The following is a 22,981-nucleotide window of genomic DNA, read 5'->3' as shown; positions in this document are numbered from 1 at the left end:
ATTCAAGTATTTGGGGTATGGGCATATATCTTCCCAATGTCCAAACAAGCGAACCATGGCAATTCGAGGTGGTGAAGTGGTCTTTGAAAATGATGAAGAATCCGAACCTGGTGGGGAGGATTACCTAGACATGCTTGAGTTGGAGGATTGTGATGATGTGCAATTAGGTGAGGTTAGTAATGTACTTGTAACCCTTAGAGCTCTTAATTTACAACCTGTTGATGATGATGCTCAAAGGGAAAACATATTCCATACCATATGTAAAGTACAAAACCATGATGCTAATTGTAGTTTAATCATTAATGGGGGTAGTTGTACTAATGTAGTAAGTGGTATGATGGTTGATAAACTTAAGCTTCCAACTATTAAGTACCCTAAGCCATACACCTTGCAATGGCTCAATGATCAAAGTGGAATTAGAGTTACTAAGCAAGTACGAGTTGCATTTAGTATAAAGAAGTATCATGATGAGGTACTATGTCATGTTGTTCCCATGCATGCATGTCATATGTTGCTAAGTAGACCATGGTTATATGATAGATCTGTAATTCATAATGGTCGAACCAATGCTTATTCTCTTGTAATGGATGGAAAATCATATGTTTTGGCACCATTAAGTCCTAAAGAAGTTTATGAATTACAAAAAGTTGTAAAGGATCGAATGGAAGCATATGAGAAAGAAAAAAGAAAGTGTGAGAGTGCACATGAAAAAGAAAAGGTGCACAAGCAAAAGGGGAGTTGTGTGGAAAATAATGAGGGTTGAGAGCAAAAAGTGGTAAAAGGAGAGTTTAGTGAGGGTTTGCGCAAGAATGTGAGCAAAAGAATGAGTAAGGCGCAAGAAAAAGGGGAGGCAAGTGAGAAAAAAGTGAGTTTCTTAGTTAGAGAGTGAGACATGAGAAAGGCTTTGAGTGAAAATAGGCAAGTACTTGTACTTATATACAAGGAAAATTTATTTAACACTAATGATCTTAACTCTTCTCTTCCTAGTGTGTTTGTAAGTGTTTTGCAGGAGTTTGAAGATGTGTTTCTCGAGGAATTACCTAGTGGGTTGCTACCACTAAGGGGGATAGAGCACCAAATTGACTTTGTGCCGGGGTCATCTATTCTAAATAGACCAGCTTATAGAGTCAATCCCAAGGAGACCAAAGAGTTGCAACACCAAGTTGAGGAACTACTAAGTAAAGGTTATGTTAGGGAAAGTCTTAGTCCATGTGTTGTTCCTGTTTTATTAGTCCCTAAGAAAGATGGGTCTTGGCGTATATGTGTTGATTGTCGTGCAATTAACAAGATTACCATTAAATATCGTCATCCTATTCCTAGGTTAGATGATATGTTAGATGAATTGCATGGTAGTGTTATCTTTACTAAAATTGATTTGAGAAGTGGCTATCACCAAATTAGAATGAATATAGGTGATGAGTGGAAAACAGCATTCAAAAACTAAATTTGGTTTGTATGAGTGGCTGGTCATACCTTTTAGCTTAACTAATGCACCAAGTACTTTTATGAGACTAATGAACCATGTTTTGCGTGCGTATATTAGTAAATTTATGGTAGTATACTTTGATGATATTCTGATTTATAGTAAGAGCTTGAATGAGCATGTTGAACATGTTCGGATGGTGTTGGTGGTTTTGCGTGAGAATTCTTTATATGCTAACCTTGCTAAGTTGTGATTTTTGCATAAACAAACTTGTGTTTCTTGGTTTTGTTGTTAGTGCAAATGGAATTCAGGTTGATGAAGACAAGGTGAAAGCAATTAAGGATTGGCCAACACCAAAGAATGTTAGTGACATGAGGAGCTTTTATGGGCTTACAAGCTTCTATAGGAAGTTTGTCAAGGACTTCAGTACCCTTGCCGCACCACTCAACGAACTTGTAAAGAAGAACATGAAGTTTTATTGGGGAGAACAACAAGAAAAAGCATTCAATATGCTAAAGGACAAACTTACTTCATCTCTTATTCTTTCACTTCCTAATTTTTCCAAAACTTTTGAAATTGATTGTGATGCTTCGGTGTAGGTATTGGAGCTGTTTTAATGCAAGATGGGAAGCCAATAGCCTATTTTAGTGAAAAATTGAGTGGAGCTAGCTTGAAGTATCCAACTTATGACAAGGAATTGTATGCTCTTGTACATGCAGTTGATGTTTGGCAGCATTATTTGCTACCTAAGGAGTTTGTGATTCACACGGATCATGAAGCATTGAAGCACTTAAAGGGACAAAACAAGTTGAATAAACGCCATGCTAAGTGGAGTGAGTTCATTGAAGCGTTTCCCTATGTTATTAAGTACAAGCAAGGTAAAGAAAATGTAGTTGCCAATGCACTATCTAGAAGGTATGCTTTACTTGCTACTTTAGAAATAAAATTGCTTGGTTTTGAGTATATCAAAGACTTTTATGTTGATGACCACGATTTTGGTTCTATTTTTCATGCTTGTGAACATGGTGCTATTGATAAATTTTATAGACATGATGGATTTCTATTCAAGGAAAAACATCTATGCATTCATATGTGTTCTATGCGTGAATTGCTTGTGAGAGAGTCATACAAAGGTGGCTTGATGGGACACTTTAGTGTTCAAAAGACCTTAGATGTTTTGCATGATCATTTCTATTGGCCTAAGATGAAATCTGATGTGATTAGATTATGTGCTAATTGTATTGTATGCAAACAAGCCAAGTCTAAATCACAACCTAATGGGTTGTACATGCCTTTGCCCATATCTAATGCTCCTTGGATTGACATATCTATGGATTTTGTGCTTGGATTACCTAGGTCTAAACGTGGACATGATAGTATTTTTGTTGTTGTGGATAGGTTTTCAAAGATGTCACACTTTATTGCATGTAGGAAAACCGATGATGCACAATATGTTGCTGAATTGTTCTTTAGAGAAATTGTACGTTTACATGGTATGCCTAGAACTATTGTTAGTGATAGGGACGCCAAGTTTTTTAGCTATTTTTGGAAGACCTTATGGGGTAAATTGGGAACTAAATTGCTTTTTTCTACTACATCTCATCCCCAAACCGAGGTAGTGAATAGAACTGTCACAATTACTTAGGACCATGGTTAAACGAAACTTGAGAACATGGGAAGATTGTTTGTCGCTTGTTGAATTTGCATATAATCGTAGTATGCATTCTTCTACTCAATTTTGCCCATTTGAAATTGTTTATGGCTTTATTCCTTTGAGTCCTTTAGATTTGATTGCTTTACCTTTAAGTGAACAAGTGAATTTAGATGGCACAAAGAAGGCTGAATTTGTGTTGAAGTTGCATGAACAAGTGCGTGCAAACTTGGAAAGGCACAATGAACAAATCACCAAACAACGCAATAAGGGCTGCAAAAGGGTGGTTTTTGAAGTTGGTGATTGGGTTTGGGTGCATTTCAGGAAGGAAAGGTTTCCTATTCAAAGGAAATCAAAGTTAATGCCACGTGGTGATGATCCATTTCAAGTGATAGAGCGCATCAATGATAATGCATACCAAGTTGACTGACCTGGTGAGTATAATGTTAGTGCTACTTTTAATGTTGCTGACTTGTCTCCTTTTAATTTTGATGAAGGCGTTGATTCGAGATCAAATCCTTTCGAAGAGGGGGGGAATGATGTAACCAAGGATGCATCTAAGTCAACTAGCATGGATCCACTAGCCTATGGAGGACCAATGACACGAGCAAGGAGTAAGAAGTTCAAGCAAGCCTTAAATTCTTACTTGGAGCATGTTTTGAAGATGGCTAATGATGGTGCTTTTGATGATGATAACAATGCCTTGAAGATAGTGATAGTAATTGCTATTAATGAAGATTGAGGTAGAAGCTCATATTCAATAAGGCATGATCACGCCTTATAACCTGTGAGCTACACAAAATCTGGATAGAAGATCATTGTCAATAAGGCGTGACCGCGCCTTACAATTCATGAGCTGCTGGGACCTACAAAAAGAGCTTCAAATTTTTCAAGATAAATTCGTAGTGGACCTATTTTTTAGTTAATTTCCTATATTTTTGGAAGTACTAGATAAAGAGAACTTTCTCCATGAATTTAGGATTTTAATTTATTTAGATTACTCTTTATCTTATCCTTCTTTATAGGGATAAGATCACCCGCATATTAGGAGTCTTTTAGGGTTTGATTTTTATTCCTTATCTCTCAGTCCTTCTAGGGTTAGAATCATTTCAAAACCCTATAAATAGAGTTATGTATTTCGGCCAAAAGAGCATTAGATCAATATTGAAGTTTATTTTCCTTGAGTTGTTAACTCTTGAATTTCTTGAGATTAAATTAACTTGTTTAGTTTAGTTTCACATCTACATGTTTGATCAATCAATTAACTTTTTATTAGTTTCTTGGGTTGTTTGAACATTTTTCATCTATTTATAACTAAAGGGCTTAGTAGTTCTATTGCTAAGTTTGTTAGTTCCATAATCAATTGCAGACTTTCAAGTTAGATCTTGGGGCGACAATTCGAACTTATTAGTAAGGGTGTTTTCTCTTAAATAGGGAGAGCGTTTATCAGTTTGAGTTTCTCACCATTGCTCATCTTGGTGTTTGAACGTATTCGGTTCGAGTTCGTATCACTTGAAATCTCCCCACGAGTTGATGGTGCATGTCCTTTTTTCAATATCACCACTCCTCTTTCTCCACCACAACATTGCTCCAAGCTCCATAGGAAGTTATCAATTTCCTTCGCGTTCCTTGAGCCCTTATAAGCTTTAGGCTTCAGGACATCTATATTTGATGGAGTAGAGACTACCATAGGCACGCTTCCGCCTCCCTGGATAGCTACCTTCTTGCAGAGGATAAGCTCATCCTCGGTTGCTAATAACCTAGCAACCATACCATCGAGCGTCTCCCTCAACGTCGCAACCTCGGCAAGGAAAGTTTTCTCCATAGTCTTGGCTTGTTCTTAACACTTGGACATCCCCTCGTTCAAGGCACCTAGCATCCGTTCTTGAAGCTCTTCTCTCTCATTCTCGAGCTCCTCAATGCATTGCTCTAAGTCCCTGAACGTATCTTGTCCCTCGGCCACAGTTAGCTCTATCTTGGCTAGCCTGGCATCCATGTCAGACACAACATCCCTCGACCTTCCTCTATCCTTCCTGGGTGGCTTGGACGCTTCCGGTTGGTCCTTCACAACCTCACTATGGGGTTGCCTTACCTCCTCAGTAACTCTGGTAGCCTCACTTGCTCCCGATGTCTTTGCCATTTCACTTCTTCAAGGATCGTGCTAACCTTGCTCTGATACCAACTGTCACGAGCTTGGTCTTTCTACCAACAAACCTTGTGGCACTAGCTACTTTCTACATGCAGATAAGTAAGCTAGTCAAACTTACTATTCGAATGCTAGGCAAAATGCTAGCTAAGATAGCAAGAAGAATCAATAGAGAACTTAAGAAAGCTTAGAGAGCTTTTAAAGAGAGAAATTTATTGCTCTTCTATTGAACTTTTGCTTGTTTAAGCTTGATGATTATAAATGAAATCTCTAAGCTATATATAGGCCTCCACCTCCTCAATGGACGGTGAAGATACATTTGATCTAATGGCTAAGATTAAGTATCTAGAATGTTCTACCAAATTCCATACTTATCTACATATTCTACATGCTTCTAGATGATTCTAGAATATTCTAGAAGGTTCCAGAATGTTCTAGAATGTTCTAGAATCTTCCATTGCCTTCCAAGGAATTCTAGAGACGTCTTGGGCCTTTGAACCTTCATGTTGCTAGGGAAAACCTGCGGGCTCTAAATTTATTTAATTGTGTTGAGCATTAGATAAATATTATAAGGATTGTTAGTTAAAATAATTAATTGTCGGACTGCCTGCCAATAATCGTGTTTTGTGTTGTGTTGCGGAGTTGGAAAAATTATTGCAGTTTTGGTGGCCCGACTCTCATTAATTAATCGCTTTTTATTTGAAGTATTTTCTGGCAGGTCCTACACCCGTTATACGGGGGGTAGATGTTTGTAATTTAAGGGAGGTTCTGCCGAATTTTCGGTAGAATCTTCCGAATCGAGATTCTTAGACCCTTAAATTGGCCATTGACTCCAAGTTTAGGGGGCAACTTGACTCTTAAATCATTACTTTATTATATTTAGAGGACTGTAATTCATTTATGACAAAAAAAAATCATTTGATTTAGTATTCTTATACTTTTACTATCTTATAAATTAATGTCTTTAGATTTCTATGATTTAGTATTAGTATAATATTTATTTTCAATAATAAAATTATTTTATAAGTGATCTACTGTCAAAAAATCAACTATCATAATACTTCGAAAAATATTATAAGTTAATTTTAAAAATTATTTCATTTTATTTCTAATAAAATTAAAATACATATTTTAATTTTATTTAAATTGAATTTAACATAGTTAGATATATACTAAATCACTTAGTAATTTTGTTATGAAATTAACTATTATACTAATATTAAATCATAAAAATCTAAAGATATTAATTTGTACGATAATAAAAACGTAAGAAGACTAAATTACAGAATACTTCTTTATCATGGAAAAATCATAATCCCTTAAGTGCAAAAGCGTCAAACCACATGATACCTTTTTATATCTTTTTCTATTTTCTTTTCTCAATGAGATTGATTATTCTTCTGCATATTTGTTTTGTTTATTCCTTAACAAAAGACTAAACGAAGTTGAGCATTCCAACAGGTTTAACAAGATAACATCAACCATAGATTTGGCTGATGAAGAAACTATGATCAAAGTTAGATTCTACTGTCACAAAAAGAAAAGAAAAGAACAACAACCACTTATACTGTGCAAGTATATGAACATGTTCTCCCCAACAAGTAGCTAAGCAAACAAGGAAAATTCTTCAAGAAACTAAAACTTGACACATCTTTGAGCTCCTTGGAAATGTTAATAGCTTTCTCATCAGCTTTAGCTATGATTCTTCCTTAGTATGATTGGGTAACCGAGTTGAGATTCTAATGCTTCTCAATGTATTTGTCAGGAGATATTCTACAATTTCCATCTCTAGTATGATACCTGTAAATCCGATGAATTCAAGTCTCTCAAGTGATGACTTCAAGCACTTAGACAGAGCTGATTCTTTATTCAAAGCCTTACAAGGAATCTTATGACGATAAAGCTGTGAAAGACAAATATTCTATTAACATTACCAAGGGCTTTATATAATATAGAAGCTGACAAACTATGAGACATATAGATGATCATATTACGGTTAACTAGATTGACCTTAGGGAATATGAGAACTCTTAAATTTGGTGAGATTATGAATATATCAGGCAACTTAGACCATTCATTCCGCAAGCTCGCATTGCTAATTGAGTCAAATTATAGAAATAAGGCAAATTGTGCTTGGACGCATAAAAAAAAGCCTGAAAATGAAATACATGTCAGATTTAAGCTTTATTTTTCTAGAAAACATTACAGAAAACATAAGACTCACCTGAGAAAATCTTGGAGAAAACACTACACATTTGCCTTAGAAGTTGAACCACATCAGGCCCAATTGTTTTATAAACATCGTCAGTATAGTGCTCCATAAAACCAAGAGTTGCTTTAACAATTGAGGAAGAATTTTTAACGTCAATGTCAAAGCTGTTATAGATGATAAGCTCAAAATCCAAGATTTGGGGCATCAACAACAACCCTAGATCAATTTTTTTTTTTGCTCTAAAGATTATTATATTGAGTTTTTTCAGTGAAGATGACTGCATGTATATGGTTTGCAGGACATCATCAGGACAAGTCGTCCAAAGTAGCAATTCTTCAAGAATTGGGGAACTACAGAAGACCTTCTCTATGATAGAATCATAATGGCAGCTGTAGTGACTTGTGTGCGTGTGTGATAAGAGAAGAATTAATCTTGGGATCAATGGGATGCTTTCATTCTTTAACAAATTGTTGAACGAAAATATTTAACACACAGCAGATGGTCTCAAGAACATAACAAAGAAAATTAGAGAAATGAGGAACTTGACAATAAAAATTTGCTGTTAAAATTTATCCCTCGAAACATGAGAGCCCATTACATTCGACTTGATTTAAAGTAAACTTCTCTTACAAGTTGAAGCTGTTACTATAATGACAACAATAAATAAAACAAGCATGTAATAAGACAAGACAAAATAGGAAAAAACTTGTTCCCAGAATCTAACCAGACTTTTTAGTAATTTTTGGTATATTAATAAGTATTCTAATATTATTTACTATTTCTTATATTTTATAAAGACTATTATACCATTTTAACCTATCTAGCAAGTTTACTTAGAATATATATATATATATATATTTTATTCTCTTATTTTATTTCATTTAATCTATATTATATTTTAAAAATAGTTCATGTAAATAATAATTCAACTAATGAAGTTAATTTTATATTTGTTTTAACTTTTTTTCTAGGTGCTACAGTTACATGTAATATTTGATACAATAAAATGCTTGATATTTTTTCTAATATGTATTTTACCAAAGAAAAAAACAGAAAATAATTCAGTTATAAATTATAGTGCTTGTTAATGTTTTTTTAATTGAACTAAATTTGACCTATTAATAATTAAATGAAAATAATTAAAAGCTAATATTAAGAGAAAATACCAATGGTTGAGTTTAACAGTATTCTGAAGATTAAAACTCCAGCAACAACAAAAATTTTATTGAGATTAAAGGGATAAGCATTTCTAAGACTATAAATTATAGAATATCTAGGAATTAGTAGTAGATTGGGCAGTTAATACAGAACTTAGAACTTCAAGCCGATCAATTTCCTTTGTTGTTGAAATATTTTCTTCAGGTCATTTTAATGATTTTCTATTTTTCTTACTTTTTTAATTTATTATTCTAGACTAATTAACAGAATTTATTTTATTCTAATTTTACTATCAATATAATTTTTATTCTATTTAAATATGAAGATAAGATGAAAAGAAAGAATTATAGAAAGATAATGAATGCCTCAACTATTATTAATGAAGTGAAGAGTATGTATATATACAAGAGAAAATAATGACAGTTGAACAATTATTTATAAGCTAAGTAATCATCTAAGAGTAGTTACTCATTACACTCCCTCAAATAGGACAAGTATTAACTAGACTAAGTTTGGAACAAAGATTTTTGAATCTATCAGCAGACAAAGACTTAGTAAATTAGTTGGTTGCTCTTCAATTGGTATAAATTGAATATCAATTTGCTATGCAATCACCATTTCTCGAATGAAATTGACATCAATCTCAATATGCTTCCTACGAGGTGTTAGAAGCAAGAGAACCTGCATTAACATTACCATACTAAAGGGCAGATGGTTTGACAATAGGAACTCTCAACTCAAAGAATAAAGAATGTGACCAAACCAACTCTCTAGTAGCAGATGTGAGGACCCTTTACTTAGACTTTGTGCTACTCTTAGACACAATGCTTTTGAGAAGACCAAGTAAGAAGATTTGGACCAAGAAATACACAATGACCACTAATGGACCTTTGATCATCCACATTGCTGCCCAAGTCAGCATCAAAATAAACTTCTAAAAGCAAAGAGAGGAAGAGGGTTTAAAATGTATGTCAACATGTTTTATACCTTGAAAATATCTGAGCATCTTTTTGCAGACTGTCCAATGTAAAACAATTGGAGCTTGAAGAAACTAACTCAACTTATTAACTGCAAAAGCTATATCATGTCTAGTCATACACAAATATTGAAGTGTACCAATAACACTCTGTAACAATTTTGATTGAGCAAATGAATCACTATCATTAATAGACAGTTTTAGCTTAAGACCCATAGGAGTGGAACTTGGTTTAGTTGCATCCATATTAGTTTTGAGTAACAAATCAAAAATGTGCTTTGACTGAGTTAGACATAAAGTTGTAGAGTCCCTATGAGACTCAAAAATAAGAAAATAGTTTACTGATCCAAGGTTTTCAAGAGAAATCAGATCATTAAAATTAGTAATAACATGTTGAATCAAAGAAAAGTCCTCGCCAATAACCAAAATGTCATCAATATATACTATTAAAATCATCAACTTGCCATTTTTTTTGCAAATGAATAAAGATGAATTAGAAGAAGAATTACGAAATCTCCAAGCATGGAAAGCCTATTTTAGCTTATCAAACTAAGTTTTTAGGGTTTGTTTGATTCCATAAAGAGCTTTTTGAAGCGTATACACAAAATTGGATTTAGAAGCATCCACAAAACCGTCAGGCTAAGCCATAAAAACGAGGCAAATGTATATTTGGACAACAAAATTTTAACAATTTGTCACTTTAACACCTTAATTTTTTATTTAACTTGAGAGATACCTCAATTTGTAAGATCTAATTTTTTTACAAATGGCTCTATCCAACATCCAACACTTCAACATTTATTATGCATAGGTGTTTTAATATTATCATAAAATAAAATTAAAGTGTCTGTTCGGTTACATTGAAAATTAAAAGTGTCTAACATATTATTAAAACAGAGTTTAGGTGTTTGCTACATTAAATTGAAAGTTAAGGTATGTAAGTGACTAAATGATCAAAATTCAGGTATCTAAATATGTATTGTGCTAAAGAAAACTTCCTTCAAATCTTCATTAAATGAGGCATTATTTATGTCAATTTGTTGAATTTGCCAATTAAAGGTGACAACTAAAGAAAAGATTGCCCTTATGGTAGAAGGCTTAACAATATGACTGAGGTTTCAAAGTAATCAACTTTGGATTGAATTTACATTTATATTTATAAATAGTAATCAAATTGAAAACTAAGCTAAAATAAATCAAGACTGTAATTTATATAAGTTAATATGTTATTATGAAAAAATTTAACTATATTATATCACATTTCGATTATTTTTATATTTTAAGATTTATTTTAAATTTTATAAATAATATTCATTAAAAGGTGAGTGCCACTAGAAAATAAAATAGTGGAGTTGGTTTATATGTTTTTTTAAGTTAACATTGTGATATGTTTAGTATGATCTTCTTACAATTTTTATGCATCGATGGTCTTTACTTTCATTATTTATTTTGTTTTAGTAATACCTTTTTCTTTACATGTTTTGCTATATTTTTTAAAACTGATTTTGATTATTTTTATTGTAAATTATTTTTTTATTTTTTATTAAATTTGATACTTTCATCATTCTTTGCTATATTTTTAGATGTTGCTATTGATTAACTTAATTATTAAAGAATGTTTAACGAGCCCGAGCTCAAACTCGAGCTTTTCCCATTATGCAACCACTTAATGAATCAAATTTAAACTGAGCTCGAGCTATTCATCGAACCGAGCTCGAGCTCGAGCTATTCACAAGCCTAATTATTTTTAAACGACCTGAGCTCGAGCTCCAGTATAAAGCTCGAATTGAGCTCGAGCTTTTGCGAGAATTAAACAAACCAAACTTTATTGATATTCGGCTAGAGTCGGTTTGATTACAACTTTATAGAGAGCCAAACTTCACTTTTTTACTCTATATTTAATAAATGTATTACAAGTTTATATACATTTAATTTAATTGATATTTATAATTTTTATTTTTTTAGAGAAATTAAAATCATTAATGCTCAAAGAAATAAAAATAAAATAAGATAATTTATTAGATTTAAATAAAATATTTTATTTTTTATATTTAAATTTTTTTATTATAAAAATCATATTGTTTAAAATTCAATCAAACAAGATTTAGCAACATCATTTCTCTTTGTACCCTATGTTGAGATTTTTTTTAGGAAGGCTTCCTCTTATTTGGATGGATGGAAAATAAAAGAAGGAATCCATCCTTGTAATATCCGAAATTTTTTCCTTAATAATGATTATATTAATAATGAGTTTTTATTTAAATTAATTTAATTTAATTTTTATTTGGTTTAGTTGGAATGAATTAAATGGAATTTTAATGCTAGATAAATAAGGAGTTATTTTCTATATCCTATTAGTTTGAATTTTAAGAAATTAATTAAGTAAATTATTTGAGAAATAATTATATTTTGGTTATTCAAATTTTTCCCAAATATATATATACAGTATATATATAAATAAAACTATATATTGGAAAATCATGGAGGAATTTATAAAGAATGTTTTTATAAAAGAAATTTCTTGGGAAAATTGGTGTTTTAATTAGCTAGTGGTATTTAATTTGAAGTTGGAAAATATTTAGCAAATTGGTTATTTAATTTAATTGTGTGTTAGGACTAAATTGAAAATTTATTTTGGAATAAGGATTAAAAGTATAATTTTATTTTTATGGGGGTTTAATGAAAATTTGTAAGTTTAATATTTTTGTAAATAAATATGTCGGCAGGGGTATTTATGTAATTTTAAATTTTCAATAATTCTAATTTGGCCCAAATTAAATACTTAGAGGCTTAATTAAAAGGCTAAAAAAATGTTTGGGAGTTAATTGGAATTTTTACAAGACGGAATTGCAGTAATTAAAAAAGTTGAGGGACTAAAAGGTAAGAAAGAAAATCTCAGGGACCTAATGTTGATATTGGAAGGAAAGAAAGAAGAAAAGAAAGAAGAAAATAAAGAAGAAGAAGAAGAAGAAGAAGAAAAAGAAGGAGAAACCGGGGAAGGGAGAAGGAGGAGGAGAAGAGGGCGAGGCGTCAGGGGCTTCCCGTGAAGCAGCAGAGTCGTACGGCGAGAGAATCGAGGAAGGCGGTAGCTTTCTTGCATTGTTTGGCGTTCCGACGTCCAATGGCGGCAGGGTCGGTCTTGTTTTGACCGTTGAGTTGAGAGCTTCCTTTTGGCGATGGCGGCGTCGGCTTTGGTGGCCAGAGAAGGGAATTCCAGCGAAGTGGTGGCAGCTGGTGTTTTCTACTTTTTCGGTGACCTCCGACAAGCTATAGACGATCGGAGGACGTATCCCGACTCTCCTCAGCTTAAGCTTCGCAATGGCACCGGTTTCGTGGCGATCAAACTTCGTTTGCAAATCGACGGCCGAGATCCTCCATAAATTCCTCCGGATGATCGAGGGTCGGATCGGAAAATCAGAAGTAGGGATCGTTATCAGCGTGTCATTTTGAGTTCGATGATGTGTTCGGATCATCGATCGGACTCCAGTGGTTGGAGGCGAGTCGACCGAGTGATCAAGCTTCTCGGTAATTCTCTGACCCAATGATTTAAGAATTCTTTGATTTAATTTATGCTTATTGATTTGTACTGAGTATTAGATGATTTTGTGAGTTAAAAATAATAGTTTGTGGGACTGCCTGCCGTAGTTGTAATTTTTATGCTGTGTGGCGGAGTCGGGAAAATAGTGAAATCTTAGGGACGCAACTCCCGTTGTATGAATTATTGGATATTTGTAGTGTTTTTTTGGCAGGTCCTAGACCCATTTTACGGGGGGTAAACATCCTTGTCTTATGGGAAGTTCTGCCGAATTTTCGGTAGAATTTACCTGAGTCAAGATTTTAGACAGTCGGTCCTAGGAATATAGACCTAGGGTTAATTGTCAATTTTTTTAGTATTGTTGACAAATTATTTTCCGTGATTAGATAATTTGTCTGTTCGGCTCGCTCCAACCGAGGCACTGGAGCAGAGCTAGGAGGTCGCCAAAGTTGTGAGTTAAAGTCATATATTTGGTTACGTGTGTCATGCTAGTATTTTATTTGATATCTCTGATTTAATGATTAATATTTTGACTAATTTGTTATGTACTGTTTATGCATATTTCATTTTCCACATTATGATTTTTATTGATTTTGTGATGACACGGGATGGGACGGCAATAGAACACATTAGGTTGATGAGTGTACCGGTATAGGTCTGAGAGTGATGGAAAAGGGTAAATAGGTAAATTTGAAAAGTAAAGATTAGGACTTGCCCTGGTCGAGCATCGCTCTCTGGGCTTAGTAGAGTGTGGTTGCTGGAGTAAAGGTCCCTGGTCGAGCATTGCTCTCTGGGCTCTAGCTTATTTGGAAATCTAAGTGACCAGACTAGAGGTAAGGTCCCTGGTCGAGCTTTGCTCTCTGGGCGCCAGTCTTATTGGAATAAAAGAACCGAAAGGCTAAGGCTGATAGTGAATATTAAGTGACCGGACTAGAGTTAAGGACCCTGGTCGAGCTTTACTCTTTGGGCGCTAGTCCTATTGGAATGAGATTAGTCGGGATGTTAGAGTTGAGATTAGTCGAAATGTCAGTATGGAGATTGACTAAGATTTTTGTATTGGGATTAGGGTTCTACTGGAGTACTTTGTCCCGTTGTGTGTGAAAATTATTTTATTCAAGCATGACATTATAAGTTTAATTTTTGCATGGCTTATTATTTATATCAAATTAAATAAATATATTATTGAAATGTTTGCAATTGTTTTTGGATATATGATTTTAACTCACTCTCGAGACTGACAGTCTCAATTTTACTGTTTTTCAGATCCGTGACTATTAGTCTTCCCACGGCTCTTATCTAGTAGCCCGACTCCTTCATCATCGGGTGGTGTATTTGATTTTGTATGTTAATTTATAAAAATCTTAGATTCTCCGCAGTAGAAATAGTAGGTGTATCAGTTGTGATTTTCTGTAGTTTCAGGTCTCGCCTAATTCTTCTGGCAGACCGAATTAATTATATAAAATGTAACTGTTAAGATAATTGTGGCATTCAGTAAAATATTATATGATTTTATTTAAGTCAGTGAGTGTCAGGCTTACTACGGGATTCGGTGGCCTTACGCCTACCCATTCCCTAGTGCCAGTCACTGGTTCACAGATGGGGTCGTGACAATCCTTTATTTTACACTTTCTTAATTTTTTATCTTTTATTTCATTTTTTTCTAAAACAGAAAAAATGTCTTTTTCCATCCTCTATTATTTTCCTCTATTTTTCAAACATAAACGACTTATTTTCCTCTCTTATTTTCTTCTTTTTTCTTTTTTCTTTTTTCTCTTAGTTTCCTTCAATTCAAAAAAAGGTTCAGGTACTAACTCGAATTGTGGTGGATTATTATTATTAATTATTTTTATTTATCTATTTCTTTTTTGAGTTTCACAGTTAAATTAATCAATATTGTTGCTTAGTCTCAATTGATTGAGGTTATTGAGATTTAATTCTTCTTTTTCTTTTTTTTTTCTTTTTTTCTTCTGATAGATTGTAAGGGTTTTGTCTCATAGATGCCATAGAGTTGAACTTTTGTTGCTTTGTTTTTCAGTTGACCATGTGATGTTTGATTTATGAATTCGAATTTCCTGGAAAACATCTTTGTTTTTAAATTTTGATCATGATTTTTATATTTATAAAAAGAATATGATTTTTCTTGTTTAGTTTATGTATTTTATGTCAATTTGCAGGTTTATGCATTTTGTAGAATTATGATACTGTCTGAAACTTGTGCTATGCATCCCTATATTACTCTTCATGAAACTGTTTATTCTATGATGAAATTTGGGTTATGTCAATTGACAAATATACGTAATCTTCTAATTTAATGTATTTATGTTTTTTGTTTGATCATATGCAAATTTTCGTGAAAACCCTTACCGACAAGATTTGAGGTGGAAAGCTCAGACACTATTGACAATGTCAAAGCCAAGATTCAAGACTAGACCAGCAAAGACTCATCTTTGCTGACAAGCAGCTCGAGGATGGACGCTAGCTGATTGTAACATCCAAAAGGAATTCACTCTCTACTTGGTGCTCCGATTGAGAGGTGGTATGCAGATCTTTGTCAAAACTCTCACCGGCAAGAGTATCACCTTGGCGGTCTAGAGTTCTGACACTTGATAATGTCGAGGCCAAAATCCAAGACTAGAAAGGGATCCCACTAGATCAATAAGGCTTATCTTTGCTGGTAAGCAGCTTGAGGATGGTAGCACACTTGCCGACTATAATATTCAGAAGGGATCCACCCTCCACTTGGTGCTTCGTCGACGTGGCGGCATGCGGATTTTTGTTAAGGCACTCACTGGAAAGGCCATCACTTTGGAGGTTGAGAGCTCTGACACACCATAGATGTTAAGGAAAAAATTCCAAGGTGAGGAGGGGATCCCTGTTAAAGAGTTTGAATGAACAACAATCACTTTCATCTTATTAGATGAAAATAGGAGTTTAAATAAGAAGAAATCGTGCAACTACTAAATCTAAACAGCAGCTCCTAAGAATAAGCTAGCTTCCTAAAGACTAGCTATATTCCTAAGGACTTGGTCAGTTAGCTAACATCCCTTGACCAAGCACATTATTATTATCTATTCCTAACAAACCCTCCCTTAAGCTAATTGTGGGACACAAAGTTAGCTTAAACATCGTCTCTTTGAACTCCCAAAAGACTTATGAACTTGTAGAACGCCTTTGTTGGCAGAGGTTTTGTCATCAAATCTGCAACTTGATACTTGGTTCCATAAAACTCAACCTTAATGACTCCATTTGCAACCAACTCTCTTAGAAAGTGGAAACGAACATCAATATGTCGGCTTCTCCCTTGTAACACTGGATTCTTTGTTAGCTTTATTGTGGAGCTATTATCACAATAGATCACAATGCCTTCATCATGACCACATCCAAGCTGTTCTGTAATCCTTCTAAGCCACACAGCTTAGCTTGAACACCTGCGGTTCACAGATTGCACTACATGCTGAGCGGTGTAACTATAGGTTGTTTCTTGGATAACCAGGAAACTATCCCTCCCCCAAGCATGAACACATAACCTGAAGTGCTCCTTCTATCATCCAAGTCTCCTGCATAGTCCCTATCTATGTAACCAATTAAACCAGAGGCAGTTCCCTTATACATGATACCATAGTTCAGTGTTCCCTTGATGTACCTCATGATTCTCTTGGCAGCTTGTAAATGCAAATTGGTTGGCTTACTCATGAAACGACTGATGATACTGACCACATATGCTAAGTCTGGTCGTGTAGATGTTAAATACATCAAGCTTCCAACCATTTGTTTGAAGGTTGTCTCACATGTAACAGCTCTTGCTTCATCTTTATGCAATTTTGTGCTTGGGACCATTGGTGTCTTTACTGTTTGACAATTCTCCATTCCAAACTTCTCCAATATTTCCCTTGCATAATTCTTCTGACACATAAAGTTGCCATGAGAAGTTTGAGAAACTTCTATGCCAAGGAAGTAACTCATCAATCCCAGATTAGTCATCTCAAAAGTGCTCACCATGGATATCTTGAAATCTTCAAGCATTACTGCACTGTCACTTATATAGATTAAATCATCAACATACACACTTACAATAAGTAGATTACCTGCCTTGCTCCACTTAGTAAAGAGTGTTTGCTCACTTTGACACTTTTTAAAGCCTTCCTGCACAAAATACCTCTCTATCCTGCTAAACCAAGCTCTAGGTGCTTGTTTTAGCCCGTAAAGTGCCTTGTGCAACTTGAATACCTTCTTCTCTGAGCCTTTTTCTAGGAAACCTTGTGGTTGTTCTAAATATACATCTTCTTCTAGTTCTCCATGAAGGAAGGCATTCTTGACCTCTAGCTGATGAATCTTCCATTGTCTTTGAGCTGCAAGAGAAACAATGGTTCTTACAGTCTCCATTCGTGCAACTGGTGCATACACCTCTCCATAATCAATGCCATGCTTCTGAGAGTAGCCTTTAGCTACCAATCGTGCTTTGTGTTTCTCCAAAGCTCCTTCTGCATTCAATTTAGTCTTGAAGATCCATTTGACTCCAACTACCTTTGCCTTGTTTGGTAAGGTAACCAGTGACCAGGTCTTGTTCTTCTGTATAGACTCAATCTCCTTCTTCCTTACTTCAATCCAGTGAGGTTCCTTAATAGCCTCTTCAAAGCTTGTAGGATCATTACTCACAACTGATAATGCCATGTCCTCATGTGTCACGCCTGGTTCATCTACTTCTGGCATTGCTCCTTCATCTGTTATGTAGTCATCAAGCCAAGCAGGCTTGCGAGAGATCCTGCCAACTCTAGTTTGCACTGTTTCTTCTTCTCTATCTGCAGCATCTGCATCTGCATCACTTCTTGCTTTTGCAGACTCTGCTATCTCCACATCTGGTGCCTTTTCTTCCTTTGATTTCTCATGTTGATCTTCCCTCCCTTGGTCTGAGGCTCCTGAAGACCAAACAACACCATCAGTTTCATTCTCATTTAGCTGCATCAAGTCCTGAGCCTCATAGGTAGATGTCCATGGCCAATTCTGATCTTCAACAAAAATTACATCCTTGCTCACAATAACATTATTAGTAAGAGGATCAAGTAGTGTATATCCCTTCGATTCATCATTAAACCCAACAAATACACATTTTTTGCTCTTGTCGTCAAGCTTTGTTCTTCTCTCCTTTGGTACATGAGCATATGCCAGACAACCAAAGACCCTGAAATGTGCAACTGATGGAACTTGTCTTGTCCAAGCTTGTTCTGGCGTCATTTCTATTAAGGCTGCATTTGGACATCTGTTGAGAATATGATTGCTCCATCTCACAGCAGCTACCCACAACTCCTTTGGCATTCCTTTTCAGACATGATGGAGTGCACCATATTCATCAATGTGCGATTCTTACGCTCAGCAACTCCGTTTTGCTGAGGAGAGTATGTTGTGGTGAGCTGGCGTTTCATGCCATGTTCTTCGCAGAAGGTTTTGAAATCTACTGAGTTGAATTCACCACCTCGATCAGTCCTTAAGCACTTCACAGCTTGACCTGTTTCCTTTTCTACCATGCGTACAAAATATTTGAAGAAGTGAAGAGTCTCTAATTTTGCAGCTAAGAAATAAACCCATGTCTTCCTACTAAAATCATCAATAATGCACAAAACATATCTCTTGCCACTAAGACTTACTGGTTGAATAGGGCCACATAGATCTGCAAAAATAAGCTCCAAAACTTGAGTGGCATGCCAAGTGCTTTTCTGTGGAAATGGCAGACGATGATGTTTGCCAACCAAACAATCTTTGTAAATTGTAATGGTCTTTTCTAATGCTAGTATTCCTCGAACCAAGTTCTTAGTTTGAAGCTGTAGAAGTGCCTGGTGGTTTAAATGGCCAAAGCATCTGTGCCATAGTGAGGTAGTCTCCATGGTGCTGGTAGTAAGCATACATGTTGCTTGAACAAGAGACTTGTAGACATATGGGAAAATGAGAAACATCCTATTGTGACTCATGGTAGTATGAACGAGCAGCCCCTTGCTTGGATGTGATATTCTACATGCCCCCTTATTAATCAAAATAGCAAGACCTCTTTCTTGGAATTGTCCAAGACTAAACAAATTGTTGGTTAACTCAGGAATATAGTAAACATCACAGATAACACAAGTCTTATTGTTCAATGTTACCTTGATGTTACCTTTCCCTTATACTTGCATTCTCTTTCCATTGCCTAGTTTGACAAAACTTTTGAAATTTGAATCCAGTGTGGAGAACCATGCGCGATCTCCACTCATGTGGTTGGAACAACCTGAATCCAGGTACCATCCATTCTCTTTTGTACTAGTAGAATGCAATGTCATTAACATTAGCTCCTCATCCTCTTCTGCATAATTAGCTTCATACTTCCAATCTGGACAATCAGATTAAAAGTGTCCTAGCTTATGGCATTTGTAGCATATGATATGCTCCCTGGATGAATTCCCTCTGCTGCGACCCCTGTTGCATCCTCGAAATATTGTCCTTCCTCGGCCTCACCCGCGTGCATATGTTCGATCATCATGTGCAGCTTGCAAAACCTAATCATCACCCTCCACCTCTTTGTCTTTCATAAAATTTTGTTCATGGACTAATAACGAACTTTGAAGTGCATCAATGGTTAAAGTCGTTATATCATTGGATTCTTCAATGGAGCACACCACGAAATTCCACCTCTCTGTTAGAGATTGAAGAATTTTCTCCACAATCTGCATATCGTCCATGCATTCTCCATAGCTATGCATCTCATTTGCAATGACCATGGTGCGAGTGAAGTAGGCTGTGATACTCTCACCAGGTTTCATTGCTAACATCTTAAACGAGCCTTTGAGACGATTAAGTTGTGCCCTACGCACTCGTTCATTTCCTTGAAACTTGATTTGCATTGCCTCCCAAAGCTGTTTGGCAGTGTCTCGATTGGTGATAGTTTTCAAGGTGGCTCGATCAATAGCAGCAAACAGATAATTCTTGTCCTTCAAATCTTTGAGGCACAACTCCTCCAATGCCTTCTGGTTGGTCACAGATTGTGTATCGTCATCGAGAGTAATTTCAGTCTCGATGACACAGCAGTACTCTTTTGAGCACAGCAAGTTTTCCATCAGGAGACTCCAATGCTCGTAGTCTCCATCGAATCGGGGAATACAAGGTTGTGCAAAGCTGTTTCCACCTTCGTTCTGCATCTTTGTGAAAACTATATCACAGTGACTACGGAAGGTATAGTTGAAGTGTTTATGTGCACTCAAACGAATCGAACAGAACAGTCCCGAAGGATTTGCTCTGATACCAAATGTTAAAGAGTTTGAATGAACAACAATCACTTTCATCTTATTAGATGAAAATAGGAGTTTAAATAAGAAGAAATCGTGCAACTATTAAATCTAAACAGCAGCTCCCAAGAATAAGCTAGCTTCCTAAAGACTAGCTATATTCCTAAAGATTTGGTCAGTTAGCTAACATCCCTTGACCAAGCACATTATTGTTATCTATTCCTAACAATCCCACCAGACCAGCAAAGGTTGATTTTCGCTAGGAAGCAGCTTGAAGATGGAAGGACTCTTGCTAATTACAACATTTAGAAAGAGTCTACCTTACACTTGGTACTACGTCTGCTTGGAGGAATGCAGATATTTGTCAAAACCTTGACTGGGAAAACCATCACCTTGGAGGTTGAGAGCTCTGACACAATTGATAACGTTGAGGCTAAAATCCAGGACAAGGCCCCAGACTAACAGAGACTGATCTTCGCTAGGAAGTAGTTGGAGTATGGGCGCGCCCTAGCAGACTACAATATCCAGAAAGAATCAACTCTGCACCTTGTCCTCCATCTTCGTGGTAGTTTTAAGCAGTTTTGTTGATCAAGTAAATTGTCTTAGGTCTTTCATTTGTCTGATGTCTTGTGGTTGCAATTCATGCTTGTTGTCAATAAGGGCTTAAACTTTTAAAAAACTTACTCTCTCAAGTTTTAATTACTGTATATCTGTTTGAAGTGGCTGCCATAGATTCATTCTATCATTGCAGCCTAGTATTTATTTGGGCTATAATAAAGTTTTTATCTTCTACAAGTAGCACTGCTGTGTTGCTCTGTGGTTTGTGGCATAGATGACGCGAGACTTTTTTTGTGGTTCCCTTAATAGGATGCACAGATGACATGAGACTTGATCCATGCCTGTTGATCTAAGTTCTTGCATTGATGATACAATCAATTGAATGATGATAGCTAATAATGCTCTTATGTAGATGAGTTGTTTCTGTACTTTTCGAAGGAAATTGATTAGTAACTTGTTAGTTGGCTGCCAATTTGTATTGCTATTTGTTGCACATGACAGCCTGATTATCTTATAGTTGTAGCTTGTTATAACAGGATCATCATATCGAAAGGCCCAATAAATTGGGATTTTCCTGTTGGGAGGTCAATATCTTAAAATTTCTCTTTATGGTAATTTCTAATTTTGTTCAAAGAATGTTTTTGATTCCCCAAGACTTTCATAACATTTGGCTTGTTACATTCCATGGACTTTTATGTATCTACATGTCTAGAAATCTTTACTTTCCTTACTAAAGGTGCATTATATTTTTATTTTTGTCAAATTGAGTGCTTTAATAAAATAATAGTATAGAGTGTTAATAGTTATGTTGAAATTCAGCAGCTTTTCTGTGTTTAATAACACTTTTCTAAAAACCGAGTCTTTTGATCAAAAACAGTTGTGCTCACCATTGAAATTGATTTTTCACATTACTCTTGTAGTACAATTTCTTTTCATTGAAGTACATAAAATTTTGCTTGTCCATAGTATCTTATACCTTAAATTGGTAAGAAAGAAGCGAGTTGATTTGGTAGCACTGAAAAGCCAAAGATTTTTATTTGCAAATTCTGAAAACTGATCTTTCTAGTTGAATTTACTTGGTAAATGCATTGCTACATATTACAAATTTGGAAACTTGGTTGGAATTTATACTCAGATCTTCAGTAATGGCATCCTTAATCCCTTGGAAAAGGAAGGCCTATTTATTACTTATTTAAATTTACTAGTTGATTATTATTATTATTATTATCAATCCTTCAAGAACTTTGCAGCTAGATAATAGCCTCTTCACACTAGAATAATGGAGAGATTCAAGATGTAGGACCTTGAGACTCGGAGACATACAAATTTTGGAATCTTGACCTTAATTCTAGAATTAAGCTTCAGAAACTTTAAGGATTCAATTCTAGAATCAAGCTTCAGAACCTTTAAAGATTCACAAGTAAAAAGAATTTTAGGAAGCTGAAGAGTACATTCATTTCGGATGGAAAGAGCAAGCTCCTCAACATTATGTGTTACTGCAACCAATATCCATGAGTTTATATCAGAAGTAGAATATGCATTATTCAGTGTAAGACTCAACCTCTCGATGTAGGGGTGTTTATGGAGCATCAGAACCCTATTTAAAAGATCCACAAAGGATTTCATATGTGCTAGTTTAGCTCTTTTAGACCTTCTGTTAGGACACAACGAATCATGAATTTTGAGATCAGCTACTGAGGTCCAGTTGTGTCTCCATATCCTGGATAAAATGCTGCTTTTAACTGCATCAACGGTATCAAGAGATGACAAAATATGACACAAAATTGGCTCTGGCAACCCACTAATCCTATCATCATTTGCTCTTTGTCGTTTTGATGCAGAACTCATAATGTAAAATGGAATCCTGAATGAGTTTCATTTAGCCATTTGGGATCTTTATAATCCGAAGACAAGACTAAACCTTGGAATAGTAAAGGAAGGTGAAGGGCAAGAGACTAAAGAAGCGGGACCTGTTTGCTAGCCACAACAACTTTTGCTATAAAAGAAAAATATTTATTGAAAATGGTGGGAGTTACTGTCCTGTACTAACTGGGGATTCTAACTTGCTGTAA

General features: G+C 35.2%; 1 protein-coding gene and 1 pseudogene across 1 annotated transcript; one reads left to right on the top strand and one right to left on the bottom strand.

Moving 5' to 3' along the window:
• Positions 1–14,075: 14,075 nt before the first annotated feature.
• On the top strand, positions 14,076–20,939 carry LOC107261336 (annotated as a pseudogene).
• Positions 20,940–22,175: 1,236 nt separating this feature from the next.
• LOC8270410 (F-box/FBD/LRR-repeat protein At5g56420) lies at positions 22,176–22,757 on the bottom strand. Its single transcript, XM_002520195.2, has one exon. The coding sequence runs from the start codon at positions 22,755–22,757 to the stop codon at positions 22,176–22,178; it is 582 nt and encodes a 193-aa protein (XP_002520241.2).
• Positions 22,758–22,981: the final 224 nt, after the last annotated feature.

This window comes from Ricinus communis, chromosome 9 (assembly GCF_019578655.1).
Source record: "Ricinus communis isolate WT05 ecotype wild-type chromosome 9, ASM1957865v1, whole genome shotgun sequence".
Taxonomy (NCBI): domain Eukaryota; kingdom Viridiplantae; phylum Streptophyta; class Magnoliopsida; order Malpighiales; family Euphorbiaceae; genus Ricinus; species Ricinus communis.
This window is presented reverse-complemented; position numbering and strand designations above follow the sequence as displayed.